The sequence below is a fragment of the Nelumbo lutea genome, chromosome 5, assembly GCF_056320005.1.
Source record: "Nelumbo lutea isolate HS-2025 chromosome 5, American lotus-T2T, whole genome shotgun sequence".
Lineage (NCBI taxonomy): Eukaryota > Viridiplantae > Streptophyta > Magnoliopsida > Proteales > Nelumbonaceae > Nelumbo > Nelumbo lutea.
This window is the reverse complement of record NC_142688.1, coordinates 19759328-19771755: the sequence shown is the minus strand read 5'-3', so window position 1 is coordinate 19771755 and position 12428 is coordinate 19759328. Positions and strand designations below refer to the sequence as shown.

General features: G+C 36.0%; 2 protein-coding genes across 2 annotated transcripts; both read right to left on the bottom strand.

Moving 5' to 3' along the window:
* Positions 1–125: 125 nt before the first annotated feature.
* LOC148850804 (peroxidase 5-like) lies at positions 126–1477 on the bottom strand. The gene is made up of 4 exons (XM_088943547.1): positions 1205–1477; positions 940–1131; positions 647–812; positions 126–565 (listed from the first exon to the last, which is right to left on the bottom strand). The coding sequence occupies exons 1-4, from the start codon at positions 1475–1477 to the stop codon at positions 159–161; spliced, it is 1038 nt and encodes a 345-aa protein (XP_088799673.1). The 3' UTR covers positions 126–158.
* Positions 1478–4693: 3216 nt separating this feature from the next.
* Positions 4694–12347, bottom strand: LOC148850803 (26S proteasome regulatory subunit 10B homolog A-like). Its single transcript, XM_088945277.1, has 10 exons — positions 12037–12347; positions 10848–10967; positions 10371–10507; positions 10021–10182; positions 9795–9881; positions 9618–9704; positions 9287–9424; positions 7493–7684; positions 7284–7382; positions 4694–5319 (listed from the first exon to the last, which is right to left on the bottom strand). Exons 1-10 carry the CDS (start codon positions 12128–12130, stop codon positions 5245–5247), a joined length of 1191 nt encoding a protein of 396 aa, XP_088801403.1. The 5' UTR covers positions 12131–12347; the 3' UTR covers positions 4694–5244.
* Positions 12348–12428: the final 81 nt, after the last annotated feature.

The following is a 12428-nucleotide window of genomic DNA, read 5'->3' as shown; positions in this document are numbered from 1 at the left end:
TCACTTTGAGAAACAGACAGCCCAATTAACAAACTTATTATCAACAAAACAAACATATTCTTGATATCTTGATGACTCCTCACAAAAAAAAAAAAGAATTTATTTATTTATTTCCCATTATTTTGGAGCTCTTCTTCAATCCGCAGGAAACAACTAAGCTAGTTGACACGGCTGCACACCTTTCTAACCTCTCCTTGATTCCCTGTTAGAACCTCAATCTCTCCCATCTTAATCATTGAAGCAATAAACTTCTGCTCCCAAACACCTGGCTTATATGCATTCTCTATTACTTCATTCCTTGTAACTTCAATGGTGAGCAACGTTTGGTCGGATGTAAACAACCCTTTGTTTTGCAGTAAACCAACGTAATATTTATTGTCTAGAACCAGTGGTGTGAATCTGTCCATCACAACTATATTATCAGACCCATTGTTACTCTGGCATTCAACCCTTAGTACGGAGGCCAGATGGGGGTCAAGGGTGGGATCAGGCTTTCCAGTATTGCTGAAGTTAGCTTGTCTCCCAACGATCGAAGAACAATGTGAAACTCCTACAGTATGAGCTCCTGCAACCAAAAACAGTTCAGACATGAACGAGTCTGTTATAATTAATTTCAAGCTTATAGTTAAATTGTGTGAGATTTAACCTGAGAGGGTGACCATATCCTGAACCGAGAGGCCTTTTGCAGCATAACCCTGTATAAGCGTGCTAACTTGTGCAAAAGGAGGTAAGAGGTTGGCAAGAGCATCCGTGTCCTTTGAGACTCTGCCATCTTTTCGACCTCCCCGAATCCTGTAACGATCGACACCGGCCTAACCATCACCAGATCAGAACAACCACATGAGATGAGAATAGTGCAAATAAGTTCCTGAATCCTGATCATGAGTGTTTAATTAATCATTCATGGAAGATGGAAATATATAAAGCAAGCCTCCTTACCAGATAAACACTTTCTCTTGCTGCATATGCCAGGATATCTGCGCATGACACAACTCCAGGGCAGTTATCTTCCAGAACTGCTTTAAGTTTATCAATCACTTCAAAGCCTTGGAGACTAGGATTGTTTGGGGGTGCATCTTTCTCAGCTTTATTTCCTGGAGTAGAGTCTAGCAGAATTGATCCATCACAGCCCTACAGAATTTAACACAGTAAGTAAATCACGGTGTAGTAAATCATGGTGTACTACCATTAGTTTAGTACTTACCCTCACAAAGCAGTCATGGAAATGCATCCTTATCATCCTAGCAGGAACTCTTATGTCCTTGCTTACTATATCCTTCAGCGTTTCAGCAATAAGAGTCTCAGCTTGGGGACACGTACTGCTGTAGTAATCGAAGCTTAGACCCTGGTACTGCTGATGATAATCACCCTGATCTCCATGAGGAGACTCGGCCTCTTCACCATCCATATGATCAGCCGTGGCACCTAAGGTCCAAAACCCCAAGGCCAGAAGATACAGAAATGCCAAAGCCTTCATTTTGAGACTTGGGTCAATTATCAAGATTGGTTTACTACTCAATCAACGGATTGATCTGTCTCTATGGAACAAAAGGGGAGGATTTCTTCTCCTTATATACTGCATGATCTCATTGACTTTACAGAGGAATTGTTAGCGTCACATTCAAAAATGTTTTATAAATGAGACATATGAACTAATCACAATACCATATATGGTGCAGTCAGCATTCTGGGGAAGCTGATAAGGATGAGAACAGTTTTAAAACCCAGGGCTAAGCCAGTGGAGCAGATTGATTCAATCCCGTTGAACCAGTAGGCAGTGTCCCATGATCAAATTAAAGCATTTGGGATTGGAGTTCTAGTTAATTAAGCCAGTCCTAACACAAATCCTGTCCTGATTACAGAATGTTGACCTTTGACCTACAAAGAATTAGGTGATACATCATCTATCTGAAATACCACTTCCCCAGATTATTTTGAAGTTGTAACTGATCTGATTAGGGTTGACAAGTTATAGATTATAGAGACATGGACAGTTCCGTCATCTTTTTCTTGCATTAATAGTAATAGACTAAGAAGGTGGTTTGAAACTGTTTGCAATACCATCAATATTTCCTAATTAAGTACAAGAGGCGAGGGATCATTTTAATTTGATAGCCCAACAAATCATAATGAGGAGCTAATTAACCAATCATAAATGTTTATGAAATTTCTGGTCAAACCTGCTAGAATACAACATGTCAAATAAGCAGGAAAGGAATTCGCATCAGCGCCTCACAGAATATCCCAACCGTGTACGAGGAACATCTCCCCAGGACAATTATGGGACATTGTTTCTAATGTATGTTGAGATGTGCACGTGGGACGTGTGGGGGATGCCAATCTGTTCTGAAAATGAAACCGTTTTGACCACCATTTTTTAGATCATCAGTTCAACCATCCGGGTCAAGCAATTCCATATCCATGACATCATGAATAAAATAAAATAAAAAATATTTATGAATTCTAAAAATAAACCAAAAATATATAAATAATGAAAAATATCATCGAAATTAAATAAATACAAAGTAATGAGGCATATCAGATCAGATATGGATTTTGAAAATCAGTTTGATGCCCCATACACCATAAAATATGACCCACGATGGTTTAGTGGTTTGACCATTCCCGGGTCGAACCGCCCAACTCTGTCCAATCCAGTCCTGTTTTCAAAACAGTGGTGAGAACTAATCTTTGTAAACTTTAATAAACACTTGGATTGATGCTTGAGCTGTTTAATTACATTGGTCTCGCTTTCTAATCTTGCATGATATCCGATACGAAACGTCTATATATATTATCTACACCCTAGAGAGAGGTGGGTACATAGATTTGAATAGACAACCGACGCCAACCACTAACCAATTATACAATCTAAAAATTGTTCACTTTCTTGTTATAATGTCTGAATCTTATACAACTACAAGGAGTTTTTGACTTTATTAATTTGGGCAAGTATACTTACCGAAGAAATTAGAGAAAATATAAAATTGGGGCGGCAGAATATTTAGAGTTACCAAATAGTGGAGCCGGTATACCAAGCAAAAAGTTGACCCAATCCAATCCAATCCGAAAAATAGGGTTAGGGTCTCATAATTAGCTATCTGAATTCAGTTGGGTCATGGGATCAATCCGCTGACCCAATTGTTAGGTTTAATGGAGACTATTTATGTATTCTTAAAAGCTTTCTTTCTTTCATCTTTACTATTTAGTCTTTACTTTTTGTCATTTACTCTTTGAATTGTTGAATGTTCAAGTGTTTTTTATTTTATGTTTGGAATAAAGGTTAATTCCTTTAATTTTGACATTTTTTCATGTATTTTTTTATTTTATATTATTTTTAGGAATGACCCAAATTGACCCGTGGGTCAACCCTAACATGAACTTTTAGGGTTAGGGTCTAGCACTTGCTGACCCAACCCAAAATTCAACCTGCATTATCTTGACCCAACCCGAACCTAACCCACCCAACCCAATTGCCAGATCTAGGACTCTAGGACTAGGAGCCAGTCAAATTGTTTAGAGAAAAGCCATAAAAGACCCAGAGATACTTGGGCAAAGTTGTGAAGTTGTCTGATCCCAAAAGTGCCCAACATTGGATTCACGGATGAACTTCAGCTAGGAAACCATGGCAATGGCAACGTGTCCACAAAATATGCCCCTTAGGCTGTGGTTGGTTGCAATGCAAATAAATTTGCACTGATGCAAAACCATGGCAGTGCAAATGATTTGAATGTAAATTCTGACATATTTTTGTTTCAAATTTTAACTTATTTTGTTTGATTGCAGTACAAAAAAAGAAAATTAAGACATGAAACAGAATAAAGTAATATCCAAAACAAATTAAACAAGAATTTACATTTTTTACATTTGCACTCCCATCCATTTATACTAATGCAAATAAATTTGCACTACAACCAAACACAACCTTAGGCTCAGTTTGGAAGGAATACAAATACAAATATGTAGAGTGCAAAATTTTGTATTTGTTTGAATAGAGTACAAATTCATACAAAATAATATAAAATGCAATGTTTTACACTCTAGATATTGCATTTGTATTCCTTTCAAACTGAGCCATAATATCGATTGGAACACATAAGTATAATTTGCATGGAGATGTCAAATAGCTTTACTAGTTAGGCCATTTGGTGGAGACTAACTGGTCGAGGACTCTTTTTCATGGTATTGGAGACCCAAAAGGGCCCAGATGTTTCTCTAGTTATCTTAGCTATTGGCGTCACCAAAACCCTTGTATGGGGACACGACATTTATTGAATATTTATGTTTTTTTCTTTGATAGATGACATTTATTGAGTTTAAGGCCAAGTTTGTTTGCAGTTCAGTTTATTTGCACTGGTGTAAAAATAATCGCAAGTTTATTTTTTTTTAATTGATAGGAGTGCAAATGAGTCCAGTGCAAAATTTTGGTTTGCTTTTGTTCTGTTTATTTTGCAATGCTTAAGAAGTAAAACAAGACCTTGGAGCAAATAAAATCAAATAGGACACAACACCCTGAGAAACCAATTAACCAAATAAAATCAAACACCTTATTGCGTCACATTTCCAACTTCAAAAAACCTACCAATAGGGCAATAGTTATGAGTCATGACCGATAAGATCCATATATAGGTCTCCTTTGCATTTCGATAAATAACTTATCTGAGTAAATACATTTATCCGGACAAATGATCGATTTATCAAAAAAAAATGACATTATTGAAGGGATAATATTATTCCATTACATATTAGTGATTTTCGGCACACAAATAATTTACCCAACTTTTAAGAGAATATTACTTCACGGTTCACCAAATAAATGAACCGCTCGGGAATTGTTCTTTTTCATGGAATCTATTAATACCAAAAAATGAATGCAAATTTATTTCTTTTTCGTAAGACCTACCAACTTACCCTCCCCCACTTCCTGGAAAACAAACCTCTTCTCCGGCCACAACCAGGCAATGTGTCGTGACTCGTGAGGGGTAGTAGACTGGTACTTGTCCCAACTCCATTATCCACATCGGATATTAATTGGTACAGATTATAGAGAATGGAGCACTTCGCCCTGCTTCATCTTTGGCAAAAGATAACTCTTTGTTGGAGAGCTGCCGCCAAAGAGCATGGTTACAAGATCAATACAATAGATTTTGAAATTCTTGTCGGAAGAAAGAAATACATAACAAACTATGAATGCACTGCCCCAACATCCATGGCTTGACGCAGAGTGTATCTTCCGATTCATCATCAATCCTTTCCAAAATCAGCATTGTAATGAGCACTTGATTCAAGTTTCTTGGCATCGTTCAGTTTGCGGACAGCCTGACAGCAGTAAACGGCAGAGCACTTTAGTGGGGCATAACCAATGTTTAAAAAAGTGATACAAAGTGTAACAAACCAATGGTTCTATGAAACTGACCAAAAGAAACAAGAAAAGCATCAACTTCCACACAAACAAATCAGCCATAGCCCATAGGATGTGAGCATTGGTTTCTCTCTCTCTCTTTTTTTGGGTAAATACATTGGTTTCTCAATTGACAATATAAAAGTGACAGAAAGAGTACTGTTAATGTTAAATAAAAGACTACTGCTATTGTACCCAAAAAAGTATGGTACATAACAAAGTAGTAACCGATTAACTGGCATTCCATTCAAATTCACTTGCGATTCTGATGCGAGCATTGTTAATATTAAATAAAAGAGTACTGCTATTGCACCGAAAAAAGTATGGTACACATAACAAAGTAGTAACCAATTAACCGGTATTCTATTCAAATTCACTTGTGATTCTGATTGGTTAAACTCTTTTAAGTACCGTAGAAATTGTTCAAAGAAAATAAAATGACCGAGATCCCATACAAGAGTCTAACTATGATACCGGAAAAGCACGATATCTGAAAAAACTTATAGCCAATCAACTGGTAAGAAATTATTTGGTATTCATCACACTTCACGGGGGTGTTTGATTGGTCCATACCATACCTTTACAGCATCATAGATTTACCCCATAGAAAAACAAAAAAAAAAAGAATTGGCACAAATGCTTTTCCTAAAATTCATAGTAAACACCTTTCTGTTCAACATGCATAAAAATATCCTTCAAGTTGCAACCAACTTTACTTGGTGAATTAGCAAATGTATTCTATTTGTTATTAAGAGTGCATTTTGTTTCAATTATAAAAAAAAAAAAAAAAAAAAGAGTGTATTTTGTTTCACCAGAATACTATCTTTACACTGAAAAAGGAGTTAGGAAGTAACCAGAATATTTCAGATAAAAAAGATGCAATCTTTCAGCTCTTTCTATGTTAGAAACTGGTGGAACCAAAAGGAAATGAGGAACAACATAATAACTATAAAGAAGAACTAGAAAAAAAGGATGATTTTAACTAGTATATAGAAAAACCAGTTGTGGTTGAGTGCTGAAAGAAATGAACCTTAGAAGCTAAATCAAAGGAAAAACACTGAAACTAGTCATAATAGTAGTAACTTTACATGAAAAATCAACAGACTCTTAACCATGGACAATTACTACAGATGACGCCAAGATGTCTCACATGCATAACCAGAGAAAAGATGGATCTAGTTCACTTTGGCTACAAAAGGCCATGTCACCCATCTTTGAAAGAAGATTTCACATTATTAGAGCATTTAGACATGAGCAACATGGCCAATTTTGATTAGTCAACTATAACATAGGCTATGACATGCTGTAGTCAAAGTGCACTTAGATACACTCATCTCCTTTAAGTGTTCAATATATTGCGTCTTTGATGGAGCCTGGCCCAACCAAGGATCATCCTTGGTGGTCAAACCTTTTAGAACAAAAGCTTGTTAAGAGAGTATTTTAACCTTGTTGAGAGTTAACTCTTTCATAATATTTAGTTATAATCATAGCAAAGTTGCATTATACCAAGTAATCAATGCAATGCCATTATCAACTGTAATTCATGTTAGAATGGCTCTATCCTGACACTTAGGTTGTTAATAATGCTTTAAGTTTATTTTCACGATATCTGTCCATTTTCATCAGATTGAATAGTGACATCATACATTCTTATTAAATGACTATCTAAGTAAAACTGAAAATGCCAAATACAGTAGTAACAACCATACAACCATGATAACTAGTAAATTTCCCCATCGGAAAGGTTACACTCAGTTGGAATGAGAGATGCATCAAAGGGACTACAACAAATTCAAGCATCAATCTTCTAAAGAATATTGACATGGTTCATGTTTCACATGCACATGCCCTCATTCTTGGCAAAAAGGAGAAAAAGATTTACCTTCATAAAATCTTCATGGATGACATAATCACGTTCAGCACGGATTGCAGACATCCCTGCTTCAGTGCAAACATTTCGAAGATCGGCTCCATTAAATCCCTGCAATGGATGAAAGTCATAAGATACCTGACAATGTGTAACATTTAAATTAAAAAAAAAAAAAAAAAAAAACTGAATCTATGTGCTTCTCAAAGACAAAGAGCATTCACCTCTGCAAGTTTTACCACTGCCTCATAGTCAATTTCTCCATGCTTTGCAATTCCAGCAGCATGAATTTTTAGGATCTCCATTCTTGATTGCTCATTAGGCAATGGGATCTCAATTTTTCTGTCTAGGCGACCTGGACGAAGAAGTGCAGGATCCAGGACATCAGGTCGATTTGTTGCCATAATCATTTTGACCTATTCCATTGCAATAACCAGATCTCGCATTCAATGGGTCACTTGTAAAATCAATAAAAGTATTGGCAATACTAATTCAAATCAAGTGATCAACCATCTAATGCTAATAGAAACCCCTAACACTGAAACAGCAGTTTTGGAGATCGCAAATACAATCGCATCCTTACAGTTTCAATGCATAAATATCTTTCTACAATAATTTGGTTTTCTTCCCTCCAATTGAATCTATTTTCTCTTCTTTACTTTCCCCTTTTTTGTGAGGGGGAAGATGTAAGCTATCTTTTTATTTAGGAGATTAATAGAGAAGTTTAGGGAGTAGAGGAGAATCTCCACCAGGTATTTGATGATTAAGAAACATATGATAGGCTTCCTAGAGAAGGCATCTAGTAGGTTTTGAATTGAGACGAAGAGGAAGGGTGGACAAGAGACTTTCCAATCACAATGAATTTACACCGCAGATCAGTACTTAGTTCATATCTGTCCATTTGTTGTTGATGAATTGGAGTATAGGAGTCAAGAAGAAGTCTTGTGGTGGTGGATGTTGTTCACTAATGATATAGCATTGATTGATAAGACTAAACAAGGGCTGAAGCCGCTGAACACAGCTAATGGACAGATGCTTTAGAATCAAAGCATTTCAAGATGACTTGGCCTAGGACAAAATACATGTATTACAAATTTTAGTATAAAAAACAGTAGTAGCAATGGTGGTGAGATCAAAATTGATGATCAGAAGATACCAAACCACCCACTTCCACTACCTTGGTTAAATAAGACACTTATAAGACCAGCATTTGGTTTTATGCCAAGGAGATCAACCATGGAAGCCATCTTCTTATTAAGAGTATTGATAGAAAAGTTGAGATTTATAGATGATACCTTAGAAATATGATGTTTAAAATTTTCAGTAGGGCCAAAGCAGAATTTATGCAATTTAAAATCTGATGATAACAAGGTAATCATGGACAATTAGTACTGGAGACCAAGAGATATCTCAATGTGACCTATTTCATGAGCTAGACTGAGAAGGATATTGCCCATATAATTAGAGTCAGATGGGCAAAATGGAAGGGTGCATCTAGAGCCCTATGTGATAAAAGGAAAATTTTATAAAATTGTCAACAATGTTGTATGGAGCAGTATTGGGCAATCAAGAAACAAGACCTCCAAAAAATGTGTAGCTTGAATAAAGACCAACCTACAAATTGCTATAAACCAGACTCTTCAGGAAAGACTTTTGAACCAGGATGGTAAAACAATCAAAGCATCAAGCTAATCTAGTTTCCACATAGATTGACTGGGTGAATATTGAATTCTCCGTTTTTCCTTGTAATCTTTTTACTGTACAATATGAATATGTGGAATATTGTTGGAAATGTTTTCTCTTTATATGTCATTTTGGTATTTTAAATAGTTTTAATTATGACATGGTTCAAAAGATTGATGGATATCCTTACTTTCAAAATTGGATATGAACTCCCCACCCTCCACAATAAGGAAAGAAAGAAAGAGAACACCAGCCAACATTGATAACACACTCTCTCCTACTTCGCCCAAAATTCTTAAAACAAGCATGTTAAACCAGGTTATGAGGATGCATACTTTCCCAAGCTGATCAAAACCATCAAGCTGATTCAGTAGCTCCATCAATGTTCTCTGTATCTCACGATCTGCACTTGTTCCCTCACTAAATCGCCGCCCACCAATGGCATCAATTTCATCCATAAATATTATGCAAGGCTTGACAAGCAAAAGAAGAACAACATAATCAAACTTTCAGTTAAAAAATCCCATGAAAAAAGTAATTAAAAATGAAACCTTTTTCAAATAACACATCGATTAACAGCAATGAAATACTACACGTTAAAAAACCAAAAAAAAAAAATAACACTCATCAATTAAAAGAGTAATTTGGGAGAGCTGGAAAAGTTACCTGGTGATCACGTGCATACCCAAACATCTCTCTTATCAATCTTGCACTTTCTCCAATATATTTATCAATTATAGCACTTGATACAACCTGAAGTCATTTCAAACGGTTCAGGCAATATCATAACACAAAATGAATAGATTATAGATGAAATCAAAAAATTCTTGTAAATTGACCCGCCTTCAAGAAATTTGCATCTATGTTACTTGCAATCGCTCTGGCTAACAGCGTTTTGCCTGTTCCAGGAGGTCCATACAGAAGAACACCCTGAGACCATTGAAATCATGATCGTTAATAGTTAAAATATTTCTAATACACATACACAACTAAAAAAAAAAAGATTCTTGATAGCCCAACAAACAAAGAATTCTAAGTTATTTAAACTTACACATAATAAAAATATTACCTTTGGGGGTTTGATCCCTACTCTAAGAAAGAGTTCAGGATTCATAAGAGGCAACTCAATAGATTCCCTGAGTTCCCGAATTTGATCAGACAATCCACCTACAGCAGAGTAGCTAACATTACCAGGATCTTCATGAAGCATGTTGTAAACAACTGGATCAACCTGGAACCAAATAATAACTGCCTCATTACCAGGATCTTCATGACTTAGGACTTCATTTTCCATTCCCATTTCATATATATGAAACTATGAAATAAGACTTTAACTAGCAGTATTCCAATTTCTAGAATTCTAGTGCCTTTCATTTCCAATTTCTGGTGCTTTTCAAACAAGTTAACATCATAACATACTTCACGTGGAAGGGCTCGCATTATTGTGAGGGTTGTCATATCGAGAACCACTCTAGTTCCTGCTGCCAGCTTTTCCTTATCTACTTTATTGCGACATCCAACAACGTACCTTGGACCACTACTTGCTTTAACTATCACTGAGAATAAATCAGAAATCCAATCAATCAAAATGCACTTTAATGAGTTGGCTGGTAGTCAGAGAATGTCAAAAAATGGACAGAAAAGCAACAGCTCGTAAAATGCCATCAGGGACAATCATCAAACTTCCTCAAAAACCTTTGTCTTTTGTCATCTTTAAAAATCTGTTATTTTTTAATAAAAAAAGTATATCTTATATTGGTAGTTCTTCAAAATACATCAATATCCTCTAGCATAATAAAAACATAAATTGAAACAAAAGGGAATTTTTTTGACATGAAGTTTTGCGAACAACTTTCAAACAATTATTAGTGGATTCCAAGGAGAATGAAAACCTACATCGCTCATTATCAAGGGGCCTCAGAACTTCACCAATGATCTGTCCAACACTCTGGAGTGACTTCAAATCATCTTCAGTCTTAGCAAATTCCTTCTTTGCAGAACGTAAATTCTCCCTCACTGCACATTTTCAGTTTCAGTGCAATTATGTTATGTCTATTGGCATAATCGGTGGGGTAAAGAGATTCTTTTTTTTTTGGAAGAAGAAGAAGTAAGGTTTGTATGGATTATTGTTTCACAAAATAATGTCATGCTCAAGTTGATGAAATTATAACATTAAGAACAAGGTAAAGTAAGAGTCATCCATTTAGCATTCATATACATAAATCAATACATGGTTTATTGTGTAGTAATTACTGTGAACACAAATCAAAAGTTCAAAGTGAAAATAATTAAATATACAGATACCACGTCAGTTCAATGAATAGATATTATCATCACATCATATGATCTCAGTTGATCAGATAAGTTTCATTTTCTTTATTGTCGTTGTTGTTGTTCACCAATAAAGGAAATGTAGTTCCTTAAGTATGGTGCTATTTATTCCAAGAAAGACTCTAAATTAAAATTTTGCTACCATGTGACCATATCCACGACATAGCATAAGCATGCAATGTTGCAGTTACTAACAGAAGACATGTCATCCCCACTTATTGAGCATCACCTGTGTGTGCTTTTCCAAAATGACATTATAACTGATGCACAGAAACAAGGTGAGCAAATATCTATATACGGCACAATTTGTGCTGACTTCTGTATGGATACATCTTCCACAGGTACATTTGCAAGAACCCTCTTTTCTTTTCCTATAGCTAGTTACAGAACAACTTTCTTTGTTCCGTTTTCTTCTTTAGAGTCTAGGCGGAGGGCTTTCTTTTTGTTCCCTTCCCCAATTTGTAAATTCCCCAGTCATATAAAATATCACGGTAATTAACCACCAAGTATTCAATACAAACCCAAAGAAAAACGCACAGAAGAACTAAATGCAGTTTGGACACGTTACCTATTTAATTTAAAATGCTTAACTAGTAATTTTGTCAATGAACTTTTTCCTACTAAATCTAAGCTTCGGAGAGGATCTCATCATCATCTAAGTCTTGCCCCATCTATATGGGTCTATAGAAAGGATTGCCCTTGGATGTGATAAATAGGAAAAAGAATAGGTTTTCTGATCCTGATTTGTACGAACCTGCTCTTACTCTGGCATCGAGCTCCTTGTGCTGTAGAAGCTTTTTCCGATACTCAGCAATGACGGTCCGGCGACGGGCAGCGTCTTCGTCCATAATTTTTAGATTCAGAGAGTATCCAAAGTCCAATTATCAAAGCGAGTTTCTGACCTTCTGCTCTTTTGAGTTTTCAGTTGCTAGCTAGCGAGTTGCCTTGCAGCGGAGGCAAAGAATTATAACAATGGGTAAATTGCTGGAATCTCCACTGAAGTTTTTGAGTCGCTGAACCACACCCTGAAAATTACGAACTTTGAAGGTTTGTCATTGTGACACCGTAAGATAACAGAAAAATGCCGATGTTATTCTATCAACATTAGTAAATGCCAAAATTACCCTTGTATGACAGGGTGTTGAA